The sequence below is a fragment of the Monodon monoceros genome, unplaced genomic scaffold (assembly GCF_005190385.1).
Source record: "Monodon monoceros isolate NGI ecotype Baffin Bay Population unplaced genomic scaffold, NGI_Narwhal_1 Super_Scaffold_2, whole genome shotgun sequence".
NCBI lineage: Eukaryota > Metazoa > Chordata > Mammalia > Artiodactyla > Monodontidae > Monodon > Monodon monoceros.
This window is the reverse complement of record NW_021703776.1, coordinates 8,841,818-8,862,893: the sequence shown is the minus strand read 5'-3', so window position 1 is coordinate 8,862,893 and position 21,076 is coordinate 8,841,818. Positions and strand designations below refer to the sequence as shown.

Here is a 21,076-nt window from a genome sequence, read left to right as displayed (position 1 = left end):
TGCTAAGTGACGGTGTTTTAAAAAGTACTACCACCACCATTCCCGTGAGGATGGGCGTTCTGTTATCAGAGATGCAGGATGCCACGGTCAGAGTAGAGAGCCCGCTGAACTGCCCACTCATGGCCCATTGATTCGTTTTCTCACTGAGTGGGGAGAGCTCTGTCAGGCCCAGAGTGCAGGGCGGCTCTCCGAGGGGACTCTCTTGTGAACGCGCGCACGGTCTTGCCCTCTCCCTTCTCGGCGTCCACGCCTTCTGCAACCCGATACCTGCAGGAGCCCTGCGAGGCGCGGGGACCCGGGAAAGGTGAGGAGGCAGAGGACTGCCCAGCCTTGGTCTGTGGGTGTCACCTGGTCCTTAGAGCCACGACCACTGTGCGAAGTTGAGCGAGACCCGGGCAGCTGCAATCAATCCCGAGAAGAAAGGGCAGGCTCAGTCCCTAGACCTGGCCCTTGGAATCCCATCACTGTCCCCTGATCCCTGCTGCCCACCCTGCTCTGCTCAGGGACGGAGAGAAATATGCTAGGGAAGGCCACATTCCAGGCCCACATCCATAGGCTCACTGGCGTAGTTCCTTGGCAAGGGTGTGATTTGGGCTCAAAATATTTTTTTTCTTACTGCAACATAAAATACGTTCAGAGCATAAACTTCAGAAGATAGGGTTGACTAAAAGGAGATAGACACACAATGACATCATACAAAAGATAGCACCGTTAGCAGTAAGATCTCTCCTGTCCTGCCCCCTCTAATACACACCCATATATTTTTCAAAACTGTAATTAGGGACTTCCCTGGTGTCACAGTGGTTAAGAATCCGCCTGCCAGTGCAGGGGAACATGGGTTCGAGCCCTGGTCTGGGAAGATCCCACATTCCACGCAGCAACTAAGCCCGTGCGTCACAACTACTGAGCCCATGTGCCACAACTACTGAAGCCTGCATGTCTAGAGCCTGTGCTCCACAACAAGAGAAGCCACTGCAATGAGAAGCCTGCACACAAAAACGAAGAGTAGCCCCTGGCCGCAACTAGAGAAAGCCCGCACGCAACAACGAAGACCCAACGCAGCCAAAAATAAATAAAAGTTTAAGATAAAACAAAAATAAAAATAAAAAAATTAATCAACAATCATATTAGGTACAATTGTATTTTTTGAAAAAAAAGGGGAAAAAGGGACTTTCCTGGCAGTTCACTGGTTAAGACTTCACGCTTCCATTGCAGGTGGCGCGGGTTCAATCCCCGGTTGGGGAACTAAGATCCCACATGCCTCACGGTATGTCCAAAAAAAAAAAAAATAGGCAAAATACTTGAATAAACATTTCTCCAAAGAAGAGACACGAATGGCCAATGAGCACATGAAAAGTTGCCCAATGCCATCAGTCATCAGGGAAATGCAAATCAAAACCTCAATGAGATACCACTTCACACTCTTTATGATGGCTATTTTAAAAAAAAGAAATAAGGCTTCCCTGGCGGCGCAGTGGCTGAGAGTCCGCCTGCCGATGCAGGGGACGCGGGTTCGTGCCCCGGTCCGGGAAGATCCCACATGCCGCGGACCGGCTGGGCCCGTGAGCCATGGCCGCTGAGCCTGCACGTCCAGAGCCTGTGCTCCGCAACGGTAGAGGCCACAACAGTGAGAGGCCCGCGTACCGCAAAAAAAAACACCACAAAACACAAAAAACAGAAAATAACAAAAGGTTGGCAAGGATGAGGAGAAACTGGAACCCTTATACACTGGTGGTGGGAATGTAAACTGGTGCAGACACTTTGGAACCATCTGGTGGTTCCTCCAGAAAGTTAGAGTTACCATTTGACCCAGCAATTCCACTCCTAGGTATATATGAAGAGAATCGAAAACTTACATGCACGCAAAAGCTTGTGCACAGACGTTCACAGCACCATTATTCATAATAGTCCACCAAATGTCCATCAACTGATTAATGGATAAACAAAATGTGGTATATGCAAACAACAGAATATTATTTGTCCATAAAAGAATGAAGCACTGACGTGTGCTATAATATGGTTGAACTCTGAAGACATTATGCTAAGTGAAAGAAGCCAGACGAATGAGATCACACATTGTATGATTCCATTTATGCCAGGGGTCCCCAGGCTGCGGACTGCTGGTGGTCCGCGGCCTGTTAGGAACCGGGCTGCACAGCAGGAGGTGAGCCACGGGCTAGCGAGTGAAGCTTCATCCGATGCTCCTGATCGCTCCCCATCACTCCCCCATCACACCCCATCACTCCCCATCACTCCCCATCACTCCCCCTCGTTTGCATTATCACCTGAACCATTCCCCCCACCCCTGTGCATGGAAAAATTGTCTTCCATGAAACCGGTCCCTGGTGCCAGAAAGGTTGGGGACCACTGCTTTATGTGAACTGTCGGAATAGGCAAATCCATAGACACAGAAAGTAGGTTAGTGGCTGCCAGAGGCTGGGGAGAGGGGAATGGGCATGACTGCTAGTGGGTGCCAGCTTCTCTCTGGGGCGATGAAAAGTTCTAATATTAGATAATGGTGCTGGCTGGTTGCACAACCTTGTTAATATACTAAAAACTACCGAATTGCTTGTGTTAAAACGGTGAATTTTGGGGACTTCCCTGGTGGCGCGGTGGTTAAGACTCTGCGCTCCCAATGCAGGAGGCCTGGGTTCGATCCTTGGTCGGGGAACTAGATTTCATATGCCACAACTAAGGAGCCCACCTGCCACAACTAAGACACAGTTCTACCAACTAAATAGTGTTTAAAAAAAATGTTACTTTCTTCTTAAAAAAAAGTGGTGAACCTTGTGTTGTGTGAATTATACCTCAATAAAAAGTGGCAGGAGTGTACGCAAGGATCTACGCATTTTTTGAGGGGAGACCAGTATAACTTTACATTAAAAAAAAAAAAGGTAAAAAGGCCACCTTTAGGGTTGTTTCCTCATCTGCTACATGGAGACGGCCTTTCCTGCTCCTGTGGTTCTGGAGGGACCAGACACGCTGAGGGAGCCACCGACTGAGCCACACATGGACTTTTCATGTCCCTGCATCTGGATAAGGCTCACCTCGGCATGCTAGACATCTTCCCTAGGGCTTCATGTAGTCCTCGAAACAACTTTAGGAGAATGTTCTAGCAGACTTGTTCTGTTGATAGGAAGCTGAGAGGAGGGCCCATGTCTGGGTTACCTGATTCTAACAGGAAGAGCTGGAATTTTTGTTTTTGTTTTTTAGAAATAGACCCCACATATACAGTCAATTGATTTTTAATAATTAATTAATTAGTTTTTGGCTGTGCTGGGTCTTCGTTGCTGCGCGCAGGTTTTTCTCTGGTTGCGGCAAGCGGGGGCTACTCTTCGTTGTGGTGCGCGGGCTACTCATTGCGGTGGCTTCTCTTGTTGTGGAGCACGGGCTCTAGGCGCGCGGGCTTCAGTAGTTGTGGCACACGGGCTCAGTAGTTGCGGCTCGCGGGCTCTAGAGCGCAGGCTCAGTAGTTGTGGCGCACAGGCTTAGTTGCTCCGCAGCATGTGGGATCTTCCCGGACCAGGGCTCGAACCCGTGTCCCCTGCATTGGCAGGCAGATGCTTAACCACTGCGCCACCAGGGAGCCCAGAAGAGCTGGACTTGAACCCAGTCTGTGGGGCTTCGGGGTGGGTGCCCAAACCCTCAGCTCAGCTTCATTGTAGGGAACGGCCACAGTCTGACATGCCCAGAGCTGGCAGGTTTGTTTTGTGGACATGGCCGTTCTGGGGGGAGTGTGTACTTTTGGCATGGAAACTCTATGTGAACAGTTCCCATCCTCAGTGGGAAACCTCAGCAGGTCAAAACACAAGACTGCAAAAGCGGCCCCTTCTGTGGAAGGCGGCCCTCCTGAGAGACAAACCCTTGACAAACCCTCTCTAGACCCAAGCCTGTTTGCTTTCGTTTTCTCACTGATGGGAGCTTTCTCTGCCAAGCTGCCACTCGGCAAACACCTCCTGTCGTTGGTCAGTGAGTGGTCCCTGTGTGTCCACCAGGGCCAGCCCCGCAATGGAGCCAGCAGCTGCGGTGGTGAGCAGAGCAGCGTCCATCAAGGCCACCATGACTGGCGGTGAGGACTGACGCAAACCAACAATGACAGAAACCAATGAAATGTTTGCAGGTGACCTGCGTGCTTCAAGAGAGAAGTACTGTGTGTCTTACTAGCTCAGGACAAGGTGCTCCGCAGAAGGGGGCCATGAGGGTGGGGTGGGAGGGGAATTCAGGGAATAAAGAGCATGTAGGAGAGGACCCGAGGAAGGAGGCTCAAGCCGGTGAAGAGGGGCAACAGGGACACTCCTCCCAGAGGTAGAAGCATGTGCAAAGGTCCTGGGGTGGAAGGGGCTGGGGTCCTGTCACCTGAAAGCGCTCTGCGCGTGTGTGGGGATGATTCTGGGAGGCCAGCAGGCCTGTCTGATTAGGATGCTGCCGTCTTCCTAAGTGCAGTGAGAAGGGGGTGTTAAGCCGGGTGGCATTCTCCATGGGCAACTGGCAGCCACAGGGAGTTAGGCCGCAGCAGGTTAGGGTTTGAGAGAAGGCGCAAGTCCAGGGTGAGAAGTGTGCTGATCCCACAGTTACTCAGGGGTGGAGCCAGCTTGCCTCGGCAGGGGCCCCACGTAATGGATGGAGGTGAAGGGAGGCAGCAGGGTTACTGGTGTGAGCAGCAGGGACAGGAACACCAAGAGGAAGGGCTTGTCCCAAAGCCACCAGAGTCACCAGAGACGGGAAGAGATGCCGGAGTAGGCCATCTGGGGGCTTTGGGGGCCTCAAGGCCTCTTCCAGGGCAGGAGCAGCCAGACACAGACCTGCATGGCGGGAGGTGACCCCACCCCCACCCCCCAGGAGAGGAGAGGTGACAGTAACAAGGGGAAGCCTCAGTAAGTTCTCAGCCCTTCCATGACACACCCAAAGGCCATGGCAAACAGACAGCGACCTCTCTCCACACCAACAGGGCACAATCAAACAAGGATGCCCCCAAATTTAGGGTGCCCCAGGAAGAGGAAGAGTGCCGCATTGGGGGCAGAGAAGCCACCTACTGAAAGAGGAGAGGAGAGGGCCTGGTTCTGGACAGGGCCGGGGCAGGGGCAGGGGCTGGGGAGAGGCTCTGCTAGCCTGAGCGGGGGCGGGCGTGCTCACTCTGGCCTTCCTTGGGTTGGCTTCCTGGAGAAACCCCAGGCATGGGGACGGGCTCCCAGAGTCTGGGGAGTCCTGGCTACCGGTGTCCCAGAGGTAGGGTTCCCAGGCCGTGGGATGCCCATACCGAGCACCGACACAGACAGCAGCTGGGACAGTGTGTGCCCCCAGTGTGTGCTCTGCCCAAGCCCCGTCCCAAGGCGGCCCTGGGACCCCCAAGCTTCCCCAATGGCCCAATAGGAAAAATGCAGTCCTACAAGAGGGCAGGAGAGAGAAAGAGACCAAGGCTCTGGGGACATTCGGAAACCCAAGAGGGGCAGCCTTGGATGCAGGGGTCAGCAGAGGACACTGGGGTGACATTTGCCAAATCGGCGGTGGCTGGAGACTGTCCGCCCCCCGACACAAGCCTACGCCCATCACAGACTCAGCGTCCTTTATTGCACAGCGAGACTGCGATCTTTCCCCGGTGTGGGCGCGGGTGGCGAACCCCTCGGCCAGGCCCCGGTGCGGGCGGGTAGGCCGGCTCAGCAGCCCGGCCACAGGAGGGTGAAGGCACCGCGGCTGCAGCGGAAATCCGGCTCTGGCTGCTCCGGCTTGGGCTCCACGGAGACCAGGCGCCGAGCCCCGCGCTGCGTCAGCGGGATGCAGTCGGAGACGCGGACCTCCAGGGCCCGGCCCTCCCTGAAGGAGGGAGGTCAGGGTCAGGACGGGCAGGGCTCTGCAGCCCCGCAGCCGCCCCCGCGCCCCGAGACTCACCCCTGGCAGTGCGCGGCCAGCACGCCCACCAGCTCCCCGACGCGGTTATCCAGCGGCGGCCGGGAGCGGTGCAGACACACCACCAGGTCGTCGTAGCCCCGCGCGTGCAGCACCACCAGCTGGTCCCGCCCGCTGGTCACGCTCAGCCCGGTCACCTGAAGGGGGCGGGGTCTCAGGGTCAGGGGCACGGCAGGCCCTCCTCCCCAAACCTGCACCTCCACCCCACAGCCCAGGAGCACAGGCCCGCCCCCCGCACGCATCTTCCCCTCCCCAGCACCCCGCCCGCTCCCCTCGGCCTCTCCCGAGCTCCCCTCCTCTCCCCCAGGCCCCACAACCCTGCTGCCCCCTCTAGGTCCCCTTCCTCCCTCTCTGGTTCTGCCCATAAAGGCGAGGGTCGGGCAGGGCGCACCGCACACGAGGGCTTTTTGCCCTAATGGAATGTTCTAGATCTGCACAGTCTAACATGGCACCACTGCTCACCTGTGGCTCTCCAGCACCTGAATGTGCTGGTGCCACTGAGGAGCTGAACTTTTACTTTTCTTTCCTTTTCATTGCATTTAAATAGCCACAAGGGTCGTGGCCACCATGCCGGATGGTCCTCCAGCCTGACAGTTACAGGGACCCCCAGCCTCAGTCCCTGCCCTGGGTTGCCCCTTGGCCTGTGGGAATATGAGCTGCGACTCCAGGGAGCAAGTGGGTCACAGAACTGGACAGAGGGGTGAAAGGCGGGTGGCAGCCACACACTGCAGCCAGCTCCACGCGGTCCAGTGGCGGAGACCCCCGGGCAGGCACTGGCACAGATGTGGGGAAGAGGGGCCATTTGGCATTTCGTTCTGCCAAAGAGTGGAGCAGGAGGGGGGCGAGGAGGCTGAGGATGGGGCTCTGCAGGCTGTTCAGCAGGGGCGCATGGGGCGGGGGGAGGAGTTGCCATCCTGAGCTGATGCTGAGTTCTAGAAAGCTCCGGTCATCCCAGGTAGGCATGAGGGGAGGGGCCTGGCAGTGCCCAGCAGGACACCGGGCCAGCTAGGGCCTCACGGATGGCCCCGCCCCCGCACAGGGCTTACCACGTCCAGGGGCACGGCCCGCATCACCCGGTACTGCCGGCCCGGCTCCAGCTTGTAGAGGTGCCGGTCTGTGAGCAGAAGCGCCCGGTCCCGGCTTTTGTTGAAGCGATTCACCTGCGGGACAGGTGCTCTCAGGGTCACTTGCCTGCCCCAGGGGGCTCCCCAGCAGGTGTGGCCGGTGGCCTCGCCTCCCTGAGGCCACTCTCTCACTGACGGGGCTGGAGCTGACGACTTTTGAAGTTTCAGGGTCAGCTGTGAAACCTCTAAGCTAGGCCTGGGCCAGGGCTGCACGGGCCTGCAGCCCTGCATCCACTGCTCACCTTTCGGACATGGCTGGAGAAGAGCACGGCCCCGAAGCCGTCCTTTTCCCGAAGCGTCTTCAGTCGCTGAGCAAACAGGCCTGAGGCTGTGGGGTTGTCTGTGGCCTGAGGACAGATGGGGGCTGCTTGGGATGGGGTCTTGGGACCATGCTTGACTGACAGCAACTCTCAGGGAATTGGCACAGTTATCCTTGACCTCAGAGAACCTCGTCAGGCCATGCGCCAGCCTCCTGGTGGGTCCACCTGCCGCACTGGCTTCCCTAAGGCCCACCGCACAGACCCCCTGCAGCCCTGAGGTTCTAGGCACACATGTCTGTGCCGTCCACACCACCCACCAGCCCAGCTCCCCACGCCAGGCCCGGGCAGACTGAGAGATGGAAGGGGCTGGGTGGGACCTCGCTCCTCCATGCCAAGCCACCCACCTGGGCAAACCTCTCGCCCTTAAGGCTTCATCCCCTGCAGAATGGGGCCAGGGGGCGGCTCACAGCACCCGTGTGGGCCAAGGGGGGCCATGGCATGGAGTCAGGGGGCTGTGCCTAAGAAGGGGGATCTGTGCCGGAGAATGGGGGGGCTGACCTGAAAACACAGGAAGGCAAGTGGGAGTAGGGCAGAGGGGGAGGTGCTGAGTAAAGCCCAGGCTAGCTGGTTCTGGGTGAAAACCCTTGAACTTCAGAGGCCGGGGGCAGGAACAGAGGGGTACAGCCCACAGGACAGCCAGGCTCAGGGAGAGGACAACTGAGGCTGACATGGGCAAGGTTTCAGCCTTGAGCCTCTCCTTGGCACCCAGACCCCATAGCCCTGACACTTACGGAGGACAAGTAGTCCCGGGCCCAGGCCCGCCGGCAGCCCCAGTCCTGTCGCAGCTCCTGCAGGGCCGCCATGGCAGCCACCTTGGCCTTGATCTGAGCCATGTCTGAAGGGGGGATGTTCTTCACCAGCTGCCGGGCCCGCCACCTGGAGAGGGCCAGGTGGTCAGACAGACCCCTGTGCAGCCTCACCCTTCCCTACTCCTGGTTCTGCCCCTTTTCCTGAGAACACACGTTAGTGCCTTTTCATGTCCCTTCCCCCGCAGGATAAGGCCAGGCCCCTCAGCCAGGCACTAGCCACCCTCTGTGTCCCAGCCTCCCTGGTCTCAGTGGAAGGTGGCCTCTCCTGCTCTGAGCACGCTGGTTGCCCTTCACACCTCTCCTAAAGAACTCCTACTCAGCCTTCAAAGCCCTGCTCAGTTGCAGAGTTTCCCCCACTTCTAGCTCTGACCCACCACCCTCCCTGCAAGCCTCTAGCAAGGAGATGGAGGCCTGCATCCCCTCCAGATGTCCAGAATGGTGCCGGGGGCATTAGGAATCTTCCACCGGCTGTGGGGTGTGGGTAGCCAGCTGATGTGCACAGCCCCCTGTTTTCTGCTTATCCAGTGGGACCACCTGTCTCCTGGGTAGCACCAAGGGGTTCAGATGGCCCGGTCCGGGTGTTCAGTGGGCTCTAGCTGAGTGGAAAAGAGTGAGGGGCGGTGGCAGAGGGCGAGTACCTGCAGAAGAGCGCCTGGCAGATGTCCTGGAAAGGCTGTAGCACAGCAGGGGGCAGCGGCCACACAAGGTCACGGCCGTAGAGCGGGGGCTGCCGTGCAGCCAGGAATCGCCGCTGCATCTCTGCCAGGTGAGCGCGCACCTTGTGCCTCCGGAACCAGCGCATGATGGTGTAGACGGCCCTCAGTCGCCGGAAGTGCCGCCTGGCCAGCGTGCCCCGCCATGCCTGGGGGGCCAGTGGGAGGTGGTGCTCCATTAGGCCCTGCCAGGCCCCGCCTCCCTCACCTTAGGAGACCCCAAAATGGAGGGGCACCCGAGAATGTAACCATCAAAACCCAGACTGAAGATCCTACAAGGCAAGCGGCCCAGCGAACCCACAGATTAAAAGAGACTTAAGCAACGTATAGACCCTGAGTTGAACAGACTGAGGACACGACTGGGGACGTGTGGTTATTGACTGGACAGGACAGCAGCAAGTCAGCCTGAACTTTCTAAATCCTGTTTGTGATGCTATTAGGTCACGTTCTTAAAAAAAAACCCCTGTGTGTTATAGGAGATAACAGAGGTAACAATGAAATGCAGTGTGTCGTCCTTAGTTGGATTCTGGGTTTTTAAAAGATGTAATGGGGGACTTCCCTGGTGGCGCAGGGGTTAAGAATCCGCCTGCCAATGCAGGGGACACGGGCTCGATCCCTGGGTCAAGAAGGTCCACATTCTGCGGAGCAACTAAGCCCGCGAGCCACACCTACTGAAGCCCGCGCACCTAGAGCCCGTGCTCCGCAACAAGAGAAGCCACCGCGGTGAGAAGCTCAGGCACCGCAACGAAGAGTAGCCCCTGTTCGACGCAACTAGAGAAAGCCCGTGTGCGGCAGCAAAGACCCAACACAGTCAAAAAAAAAAAAAAAAAAAGACTGCTCTACCATACCATTTAAAAATAAAAAAATTAAAAAATAAAAGATGTAATGGGTCATAGTGGGACCCTTTCAGAAATTTAAATATGGCCTACATATTAGACATTCAGATGTGTAGAATATATTTTATCAGTGTTAGGTTTCTTTTTTTTTTTTTTGGCCATGCCCTGCAGCATGCGGGATCTTAGTTCCCCCACCAGAGATGGAACCCATGCCCCCTGCAGTGGAAGCGCAGGGCCCTAACCACTGCACCGCCAGGGAACTCCCAGTGTTAGGCTTCTTGAATGTGCTAATGTCAGTGTGGTTATAAAGGTGGATGACCTTGTTCTTAGGATATGCGTGCTGAAGGATTTAGGGGTGTCATTACTTTATATGGTTTGGGAAAAAATACAAATGTATGCATATGTGAGTATCTGTATGTGCGTATGGAGAAAGAGAGAGACAGAGACGGGGGGGAGGGGAGAACATAATTGGAGCAATCCAGGTGATAGTAATCATTGTACGAATCTTTCCACTTTTCTGTAGGTTTGAAATGTTAAAAATAAAACGTTACGGGGAGAGGTGGGAGAATCCTTATCCTTTGGGAAGACATACTGAAATGATTATAAATGAAATGATTTGCTTCAGAGTAACTGGGATAGAGGTGCGATGTCTACCCAAAACCACGTTGGTCATGTGACATGGTTGACACAGGGCAGTAGCCTGTGGGAAAAGAGCACACCATTCTGCGCGCTTTTCTCCTGGTCTGAAATCTTTCAGAATAAATGGAAGAAAAGAAGGAAAAAAGAAAGGAAGGAAGGAAGCCAGGTTCCTGAGTGTCTTGTTTTGAGCACCTGGGCCTGAGGCTGGTGGCCACAGAACAGAGGGGACCCGAACAACAGCCCCACTTTTTGCTTAAGTCAGTTTCAGCATCGGTTTGTCACCTGCGAGCGGGGGCTGCCCCGGTACTTGGAAGTGTGCCTGTGCTCCCCTCAGTGCACGCACATCCCCCCAACTCCGGGTGGTACACATCCATCTCTCCCCTCCCCCCAGGTAGCGCACACAGCCCTCTCCTGCCCATCCCCCCACACCCTCCCTGGGGGCCGTCCAGCCCCGCCGCACCTTCTGTAGCAGCAGCACGATGATGGGGATGAGACACGCGCGGCTCTGCTCCAGCGTGACCAGCGTCCGGGGCGAACGGATGAAGAGTTTGCTGTGGCCGAAGGCCACGTCCCCCTGCAGCCCGTGCTGCTCCAGGAGGGCGCTCACGGCCGCCCTATCGGAGCCCAGCAGGTGGTTTGGCCACGTGTACTCACAGGTCATCTTGTACCTGTCACAGAAGGACCGGGCAGTGGGCGCCAGACCCTGTGGAGGACTGCGGACTCGCCCCGCCTTGACTCGCCCCGCCCCCATTCCCCCACCCCCACCCCGACGCCATGCATGCAGGCTCCCGCCTTGAAGTCTGAAAAGCGCCCGCTGCTTTGGGCACCCGCGGCCCGCTGCTGGAACCCCTCAAACACACGCCCCCGGGGGAGGGGGCCGTACCTGAGCAGGAATCGAGAATAGGGCTGGCGGGAAGCGAAGCCGGCCCTGCGGACCCTCACGTTCTCCAGCAGCCCCAGGTATGCGACCTGGTGGCGACAGTGGCCCTCATCCAGCTTCGCGGCCACCTTGTCCTCATTGGGCTTGATGCAGCGGACGTAGAAGGGCTCCTGTGGGGACAAAGGACACTCGGAGGGGCCAGTGTCACGGCCCTACAGTCACCCGGCAGGGGCAGCAAGCGAGCTGTCTCCATTCTGCCATCTCCATCCTCCCACTCTACCATCGGTCCGTGTGGGGAAGAGGCTCTCGGGGGAAGGGGAGGCTGAGGGCACACGGGCAGGCCGAAGGCTGAGGCCAGGAGGAGGCGGGATGAGGGGTGGCGGGCAGCATGGGACCTGGGAGCCCAGTGCTGGGTGCGGGCAGGAGGCTGGCCCAGAGCCAGGTTCTGACCGGGCAGCAAAGCCCCTTAGCCCTTCCTTTTGCTTCCCAGAGGCCCTGCTGAGTCTCTGGGTATTCTGCTGTCCTTCCACTGCCCCCTCTGACTTTGGGCCCCAAGCTCTGTGAGGTGCTCGTGCCACTTTCCTGTCCCCGTGACCCCAGCTTCCAGAAGCTAACCCGTATCTGGGCAGCACCAGGGCTGGGCCAACCCAAGCTCTGAGCAAGGTCTCCCCCAGCCCATCCCCAAGAGGCAATGAGGCCAGGGGAAGGCTGCTGGGACCCTGCATTTACTCAAGCCTCAGCCTGGTCCAGGGCATCTTAACCTGTGCAGCGGCCGGTCCCTCCCTGCTGGAGGGGTTGTGGCTCGCAGCAGAGAGGAAACAGAAGGATCCGGAAGGATCCAGACTCAAGGTGGGGTTGGGGGGGGGGTGGTGTACCTTGGAGGCCAGGTTTTCCACCAGGGCCACCATGGAGTTCTTGAAGAGCGTGCCAGCCGTCAGGGGGCGCTTGGTCACCTCCGTGATGTCCTGCTGCCCATCTGGCCACATGGCCCGCAGGGTGGGGTCCGTGCTGTGGACACAGGCTGCATGGCCAGCCGCCCTCCAGGACAGCCCACACCCCAGCCTGGCCATTTGTAAGCTTCATGGCCTCAGCTTTGACCCTCAGGCTGTCTGTGAGGGTCAGACCGGAGTGTCTGAAGGCCCTTCCGGCCAGAGCCCCTGGGCCCTCGCCCTCTGGTGCCCACACGCATGCCCACAGAGGCTGCTCACCTGTTGTACAGCAGCCGCTTGAAGTCCTGGAAGAGGGAGTCTCTGTTCTTGTCAATGAAGCCCTCCACCGAGTACCTGGTCGGGGAGACAGGGCCACTGAGGAGACGGGGCCCTCGGACGGCCCCCAGCATGCCCCTCCCCCTCCCCCCACCTGGTCAGCCTCTCTTCCTTCCTCCTCACGTGCTCGTCTTCCTTTCCCTCTCCTTTCTGTCTTCCCTCTCATCACATAAGCCCTCCTCCCTCCAAAGTTTCTCTCCTGAGAGGTGCTAAATGTCACATCACTGAACCCTGGCTCTAGCACATACACGCGGTGTGACCTGACCTAGGACAAGTTACTTAAACTCTCTGTGCCTCAACAGAGACCACGAGCTCAGAACAGTGCCTACTGAGTTTCCAAATATATCGGCGATTACAATTACAACCAGGAACTCCTGAGTCATTGGTCTATTTTGTTCCAGTGGCACTGAGAGCCTCAGATTCATCGTCTCGCCCTTTGACTGTTAGAAAGCTCAGCGCTAAAATCTTGGCTTCACTTGCAGCTCCTAGAAAGGCTCAAGGCCATGGGATCTGACTTCTGGTGGCTTCGTCTTTTGGACTCTTATTTCTTCTCCTTGCGAAGGACACGTTGGACACTTGTGCCTCTCTCTGTGTCACCTCAGATCCACTTCCAGGTGAGGTGAGTGACAGGGAAATTAATAATAATCATGGCCACCCCTGGAAGACACCTGGGGCCTCGGTACTCAGTGTGTGGCCTGAGGACCCGCAGTGTCCATCTGGCCTGGGAGCTTGTCAGAGACACAGCCTCTCGCCCCTCTGCTCCTCCTTGCTGGCCTGCACCTGGATGTGCAGGCTTTGCTCAAAGCGTGACAAGAACTGGCCCTGGGCTAGGAGCAGAGGTCCACCCTGGCTGCACCTCGGAATCTCCAGCCCCTCTCCCAGAAATGGGCATTTTTTAAAAAGCTTCCCAGAAGATTCTATGATACAGTCAGGGCTGAGAATCGCTATCTTAAAAGCTCCATTGTATGTATGCTTTTTACTTGTGAATCTGGTGAAGGGCATATTTTCAGTGCCTTAAAAAGGGGAAGGGGCAGAGGGGGGGACCAGACGCTCAGTGGGGGGCCCTTACATGACATCCCCTGCATAGTGCTTGATCCGGAAGTCTCGGCCAAACTCCATGGTCTTGTCTGTGGGGCAGAGCTATGGTGGGGGGGGGGGGAGGGCGGGGCAAGGGGCAGGAGGGGGGGGGGGGTCTGGGGGGGGGGGGGCAGTCCTGCAGAGAAGGCTGAGCCACCGCCAAGGACCCCACCCCCACCCCAAGACAGGCAGCGTGGCACCTGTGGCGCCCTTTCCAGTGCTGGGACCAGCCGGGGGTGCACGGGGGGGGGCGACCGCAGGGGCGGAGGGGCACCTGGCGGCTGGTGTAGTGTGGATGGTTGCGGTGGTGCGTGTCCAGGGTCTGCAGGAAGATCCGGTCGGTGATGGGGCCCGCGCTGCCGCAGGCCTCATCCAGCACAGCCAGGATGCCCCGGTGGGGCTGCTCCACCAGGTCCACGATGGTGGCGTTGTTGAAGTACTCCACCTGCGGGAGGGCAAACAGGACAGCTCCCGAGCCCCGTCGGCCGGCCTCGCGCCCGAGTTCCTGCCCGGCGCCCGCTCCCCGCCCCCCCCCCCCACTCCTCGAGCCCGAGTTCTTGCCCGGCACCCGCTCCCCCCGCCCTCCTCTGCACACACCCGCCCGCCCAGCGCCATGCCTCTCCCTCCGGGCCCGCGCTGTGCAGGACGGCCCGGCACTCACGCTCTGCCAGGCGATGCCCTCCCGCTCGTACTCTTCCTGCTCCTGCTTCAGGATGAGCTGGATGAAGAGCTGCTGCAGCTTCTCGTTGCAGTAATTGATGCAGAACTGCTCGAAGCTGGGGGCGGAGGGGCCGCTGAGAGTCATGCCTCGACCGCCCACCTCAGGGCTTTGGCTCCACGGGGAGCGAGCGCAACAAATGGCAGGCTTCCCCGCAAACAGATCCCCAGAAGTTTGCCTGAGGGCGCTGGTGCCAGGCGTCCCAAGTGGCCTCTCTGTCGGGGAGCATCTCCCGCTCCGGGCCGCTCTTTTACCCGCCTGCCCCCAAGTCCAGCACGCACGCCCTGGAGTGGATCTGGGAGTCCCAGCGAGGGGAAGTGAGCCGAGATCTCGCCTTCCCAGGCACCAGTGGACGGCAGCACAGCTGAGGCCGGCTTGAAGGCACGAGCCTGGGGCCAGGGACCGACTGGCACTGACGCCGGACCCCCTGCTCCCCAGCCCAGCCGAGCTCCCCAGGACTAAGGCGGCCTTAGAGGGTGGGCGGGGTCAGGGTGTGGTGGCAGGGCTACCCACCTGTTGACAGGGAACACCTCGAAGCCGTAGATGTCCAGCACGCCGATGACTGTGTCCTTGCCGTCGCGTCGGGGGTCCCGGTCCCGGGGTTCCATGACACGGTTGATCCGGTCCACCACCCACTCAAACAGCCGCTGGTACACTGCCTGGGAAGAGGCCAGGAGCCAGCTGCCTCTGACTGCCTCTGGCCTCGTCTCCTCCGGGAAGGCCTCCAGGTTGCCCCCCCGCCTCCAGAGCACCTTGGCACAGGCGTCCCGGGCATAGCTGGCCTCGGCCGCAGTGTGGCCCTTCTCGATGAGTTCCCTGCCTCCCGAGGCCACGGTGCGAGCCAGCAGGCAGCGCAGCACCATCCCCCGGGGTGTGGCCGTCAGCTCAGCCACGTGGTCCACCAGCACCTCATCAGTCACCGCCAGGCCCCTCTGCTCCAGACTGCTCTCCTCCAGCTCCACAAACTTGATGTTTCCCTGGTGATGCGGGATCCACGAAGTCAGGCTCCGCGCCTCAGAGGAGCCTGCTGCACCCCTCTGCCCCTGGGGGGGCGGGGGGAGGCAGGGACGCGGGGTACAGTAGAGCTTGGCTTCTACCACATACACAGCCAGAGAGAGAGAGGGGAGCGCTTCCTGGAGCACGCCAGAGCCTTCCCCAAGGCTTCCCACCCGAACGTCATGTGAATGGTCCCACTGCATCCTTCTGCAGCTGGCTACGTGCTACCCATTCCTCATGCTTCCTCAGAGAGAACTAAGGCTCAGAGGCGCTGAGTAACCTGCCCAAGGCCACACAGCTCTTAGGTGACGGAAGCAAAAGGCCAGTCTGCATGTGTTCAGCTTTACTGAGCCCAGACTGCCCTTGCCTGCTAAGTCTGGGCTGATCTACCAGACAAGGACCAGGCCCATTCTGGGCATGCAGGGCCCACGGCTCAGGGCCCGGCCTGTGGGAACCCATAGCCAAAGCAACTCAGTTTCAGCAGAGGGAGAAGTGGGCCAGTTACATGGCTGGTTGTCAGAGGCCAGTCTCCTCCTCCAGAGGAGGCACCCGGCCAGGGCACCACATGGGGAAATGGCCGCAGAGCCCACAGCCAGGCTCACCAGGTGCAGAATGGCGGCCAGGATCCGGTGCACGGAGGCCACCTCCTCAGGACTGAAGCCGATCACCCGCATGGCCTCCGTCACCGCCTGGTGGTGGCTCTTCTCGTCACTGTCCAAGACCTGGGGGAGAAAGGTCCCAGCACCCCAGTGCCACGCTGAGCCTTGATTCCTCTGTCCCAGTGAGCATGCTCACCCACTGCACCCCCATCCCGGCGCTGAGCCCCGATTCCTCCAACTGAAAGCCTGCCGAGTCAGGGCCCCACCAGTCCCTCTGAGCCATGCACACCGCCCTGGCCCCTGCTGAAGTCACTGGCCACTAGCACCAGGGTCCTGGGACTAAGCGTGATTAGAGCCTCGGCTCCCTGCCCCCACTCACACTGAGCCCCGCCCCCTGGCGGGTGAAATTATATAGCGCAGGGTTTCTCTGCAGGTGCAGTTCTTGCAGCTCTTTGTCCTCACAGCCCCGCAGCACCTGGAGGACCCGACACCCCTCCGTTAGGCCCCTGAGCTCCAAAGACCCCACCCACGTACGCAGGACAAACAGACGCGTCCTTCAACCACCGCTGACCCAACAAATTCATGGTGTGGGTCAGCACAGTGATGGTGTGGACACCGCCTGAGCCCAGGGAGAACCTACTTCTAGGTCAGATACTGTGTAGATACCACACCTATCCAGGGAAAGACCACTTCAGTGGTCAGACATGGTGTAGATACCACCTGAGTCCACAGAGACCCACTTCAGAGGTCAGACACATTGCAGACATTGCCTGTGTCCTGGGAGGACCTACTTCAGTGATCAGACACGATGTAGACGCTGCCAATGTCCAGGCAGACGCACTTTGGTGAGTCAGAAAGAATGTAGATACCACCCAAGTCCAAGGAGATCCCGCCTCAGTGGGCCAAACATGGTGTAACCACCTGAGTCCAGGGAGACACCACCTCAGTGGGTCTAACCCAGTGTAGATACTATCATTGTCCAGAATCCACCTCAGTGTCAGACATGGTGTGGACACTGCCCTGCCCGCGTCCAGGGGGACCCCACGTCAGAGTCAGATGAGGTGTACACACAGCCACATCCAGGGAGCTCCCACTGCAGTACGGGCGGGGCCGGGGCAATGGCACAGAGGGAGAGGGGAGGGAAAGGGACTGTGGGTGGGGCAATCAGAAGGCCTTCCCTGCAGGTCTCCCCCTGCCTGCTTTGGCTCACCTGGTAGAAGGCATGGAAGTTCCTCTCGCCCACGTGCTGCTTGAGGACCCGAGACTGAGGAGAGAGGAGCAGCTGGACGGAGGCCTGGACGCTGGCCCCACCCCGGGGGACCTGTCCCAGAGCCCCTGGGGCAGTGCAGGTGGGGGTGGTGGCTGACCTGGTTTCAGGGGGAGCCCCGCCCAGTGAAGCTGGGACACCTGAGAAGGTAGGTTCCTGTCCCCAGGATGCCAGGCCTGGGGGGCTCGGTGTGGTGGGGCAGCTCTTCCTGGTCCCCCCAAGGGAGGCCTTTGTGCGGCCCACCTGCCCAGGGTCTCAGTGTTAAGGCCCACCTTCTCCAGCAGGTAGCTGTGGATGTGTCCCCCCACGGGGTCTCCTTTGAAGTCAAAGTTGATATCCATGTACTTGCCGAAGCGGCTGGAGTTGTGGTTGCGGTTGGTGCGAGCGTTGCCGAAGGCCTCCAGCACGCAGGTGGACTTGAGCAGCACGTCCTTGACCCTGCAGGGGGCAGAGGGGCCAAGGGGCTGTAGCGCAAAGACCTCGCGCTGGGGGCCGTGTGCCCAGGTCCAGCATCCCCACCTGAGGCTTCCCCATCACAGGAGGAGAGGGAGCCTGAGGGCCTGGCCTCGCCCTGTGCTGCCCCTTGCAGGCCTTTGACTCTGAGATGCTGGGAAAGGCACCTGCAGGGGGCTCACGGCGGTTGTCCTGTAAAGCCTTGAGCCTTGAATGGCATTGGCCCTGCCTTTCCAGACCAAAGCTGCAGCCCAGTGAGGAGCTGGGTCTGCACGCTCGGCGCTGCCAGCCATGTGTGCTTGGGAACTTCCATCGCTGTTCCCACCCCACTCCTGCCCCGAACCCCACCTTACCCCACCTCAACAGGAAGAGCCGGGGCTCCCACACAGCTCCTACAAATCCCCGCTGGTGAGCAGCTGGCAGGCAGGTGGACCCTGGGTTCCGGGTTCCTGACCCAAACCCTTACACCTGGCCTGGCCTCCTGGGCCTTCCTGACAGGCCAGCCAACCTCTCCACTTCCATCAGGTCCCGGTGAGGGCTCAGCACCTGTCTGTCGGCCCTCTGCACCTCACTCCCTTCCTGTCCCTAGAGGAAGGGCACCCACGTGCTGGGCCTCGCCTCTCCTTGGGTCGAGAGGTCCGGGCTGCGGCTCACCTGGAGGCTTGCTGACAGCCACTGAACTTGGCCTGAGCCGGGCTTCATTGTGTCTCTTGCCCCCCATCAGGCATGAGGCCCCTCCCCACCCCCTCCCCACCCTCACCTCTCCACCTCCGCCCTCTGGCTCGGGTTGGTGACGGCAGCGATGTACTGCATGATGTGCCTGCTGGCTTCCGTCTTCCCTGCCCCACTCTCCCCTGCCGGAAGGAAGGACAGTCAGACAATTTCTGGTTGCTCCCCCTTAACCAGCTCCCGGTGCCCATCCCCACTCCCAGGTGCTCCAGTCACCTCCCCATCATTGACAGATGAAAACACCGGGGCGCAGGGAGGCTGTGAGCCAGAGCCTGGGCCCTGGCTGCAGGGCAGGTACCTGAGATAACAATGCAGGTATCCCTGGACCGGCGCTTCATCGCCCTGTAGGCAGCGTTGGCCACAGCGTACAGGTGGGGCGGCCGCTCATAGAGCTCGCGGCCCTGGTACCTGGCGATGGCCTCGGGCCCGTACAGGGGCAGCTCCTGGTAGGGGTTCACGGACACCAGCACCTCACCGATGTACGTGTAGATGTGGCCCTTCTCGAACCTGGCACAGGCAGGGCCAGTCCTCAGTGCTCGGGCGTCGGGGACACACACCTAGGTCCCGGGGCATTGGGCCCAGGTGGGAAGCCTTGGGGCCCTGGCCCACCCGCAGGGCTGAGAGTAGACGAGGGAGTCGAGGGGGAGAGGGGTTGCCGGCTGACTTGAGCCTTCCTGGTGCCGTTTGCCGGGAGTCGCACCCCACACAAGGTGGTGGTGGGATCCAAGCTGCTCTCCACGGGGATCCTGATGTCACGGGAATCATGACTACCCACTTTATTAAGGGACTGACTTGCCCCAGGCCTCGCTGGCCAAGGCAGAGCTGGCAGTGTGGGAAGCTGGGTTGAGGACCGGAGCAGATGGGGGTGGGAGGTGGAGGGAGGGGCCTCCAGCTGTTTCCGCCTCAAGACCTGGGCGGGGACCCAGAAGCAGAAGCGACCCAGCCCAGCCCCACCCAGACAGCAGGGACTGGGAGGGGTGCCACCCCCCTCCCCCCGGGCACCTCCTCAGAGTTCTGGGCGCTTCCCTGCAGGAGCCTAGTCACCCGGAAGGGTGCCTGTGTGCATCATCCCTCCCTCGACTCTTCTGCCCTGGGAGGAGCCTGCTGCCCTGACGGACCCGCCCTGCCCCTGACAGCCGTCCCGGGTTCCTCTTCCTCAGCTGCCTCAGACGGACATGCGAGTTCCCTGGCTTGGCTCCCTGCACACCCGGGACCTGCTGGAGACAGACTCTCCCATCTGCAAGCTGTGTGGCCCCAGGCTCGGGGTTCCATCGTTAATACGGAGATGGTAATACCTGTCTCAGAAGCTAGTTTATAGGAATGAAGTGAAATCATGCTTAGCTCTCTGCCCCCAAAAGAGCAGCTCATTTCCTGTCTGACTCTCCATCCCACAGCCCTGACCTTGGCTCAGGGCCCGCCTGTGCCTGACTTCAGCAATCGGGGGTCAGTGGGACCTGTCCCCAAGCTCTGCACAGTCACCTTCTGCTCCCCCTGGCTGTCCAGGGATGAAGCCAGCTCCTGGTGCCACCACCGACTCCTCCCTGCCCTCTGCCCTCTGGCAAATAGGGCCCCGTGTCACTTCTACCGGCCATGCCCTGAAGCACCCCACATGCCCCCCTGAGAGTGTCATCTCAGCTTGTCCACCTGCACCCCCAGGGTGGGCCCTGACCACTTCCCTTGGAGCCCCCAGGGCCCAGCACAGCCCCACTAGGGGGACGGAGCATCCACCCGGTCCGGGGCCTGGCATCTGCCAGGAGGAGGGGTCAGGAGGCACCTGGGCTGTGTGGGAGGCCCGGGTCTGGGAAGCCTGCTCTAGCACTGGCTGGTTGCCCTGGCCCTGAGGCGACAGTCCTTCCTGTCCCAACGTCCCCCTGCAGTCACGCAGACAGCGGGCTGGGACTGGCGGAGACCAGCGGGAGTGGGGATGGGGAGAAGGGGAGCCCCTACCCTAGGTCTACCTGAGCTTCAGGTTCTCCATGAAGTCTTCCATGGTCACTTGGTCCAAAAGCACAAAGTCAGGCTTGCCGCACTCAGGGCCTTCGTCCTCCATCCTGCCGGCGGGAAGCACCCAGGCCAGGTTGCCCCGACCTTCCTGTGCAGAGCAGCTCAGGGGAGGGGTGCTCTCGCATAGGCCCAGCCCTCCCTCCCGCAGCCAGTGTGGTGAAGTAGGAAGTGGGTTCTTGTGGCCCCAGGGAGGGGTTGCCCTCCCTGCCTGCCGTCCCCTCCCAAGGGGCTCTGAGCCGTGCTTCCTGGCTCCCCTCAGGGCGTGCCTCACGGTCGAAACTCCGACCCTCTATGATCTCACCCTCGCCCCAAGCAGCCGTATCTCTGCGGTCCCCAGCCCTGCTGCATCCGAGCCACGGGTGGGACCCTGAGCAGGGTTTTCTTGACGTGGCAGTGGCCACAAAAGCCGTCAGCTCTCAGACCTCAGCACTAGGCGGATTTTCGGTTAGGTACATTGCACCTCGACAAAAGGTGAACAAATGCCGATACCCAGGCCTTTGGGGCAGGAGCCTAGGCAGTACTCCTTCCAAGTGTGACCACGCTGCGATGTGAACCACAAAGCCAGCTTCCAGGCTTAGCCCGCCACAGCCACGGGGCGGGTGGTCTGGGTTCGTCATGCCGAGACCCAGTCTTGCCACTGGTCCAGGCTTCCAGATGTTTCCCAGAAGGGTCCTTTGTGTCCTCGGGGCCCGCCTGCCTGTCCCTCTAGTAGTGAGACCCAGGAGCTGCGCCAGGAGCCCTCC

General features: G+C 59.7%; 1 protein-coding gene across 1 annotated transcript; it reads right to left on the bottom strand.

Annotated features, from left to right (window-relative positions):
• Positions 1–5,420: 5,420 nt before the first annotated feature.
• MYO1G (myosin IG) lies at positions 5,421–20,407 on the bottom strand. Its single transcript, XM_029233886.1, has 22 exons — positions 20,288–20,407; positions 18,628–18,836; positions 18,361–18,454; positions 17,420–17,585; positions 17,091–17,144; positions 16,260–16,355; positions 15,884–16,003; positions 15,038–15,262; positions 14,799–14,944; positions 14,229–14,343; positions 13,842–14,012; positions 13,560–13,630; positions 12,434–12,508; positions 12,101–12,233; positions 11,229–11,395; positions 10,806–11,013; positions 8,796–9,019; positions 8,080–8,224; positions 7,271–7,375; positions 6,951–7,064; positions 5,887–6,041; positions 5,421–5,811 (listed from the first exon to the last, which is right to left on the bottom strand). Exons 1-22 carry the CDS (start codon positions 20,377–20,379, stop codon positions 5,655–5,657), a joined length of 3,042 nt encoding a protein of 1,013 aa, XP_029089719.1. The 5' UTR covers positions 20,380–20,407; the 3' UTR covers positions 5,421–5,654.
• Between the last annotated feature and the right edge of the window lie 669 nt (positions 20,408–21,076).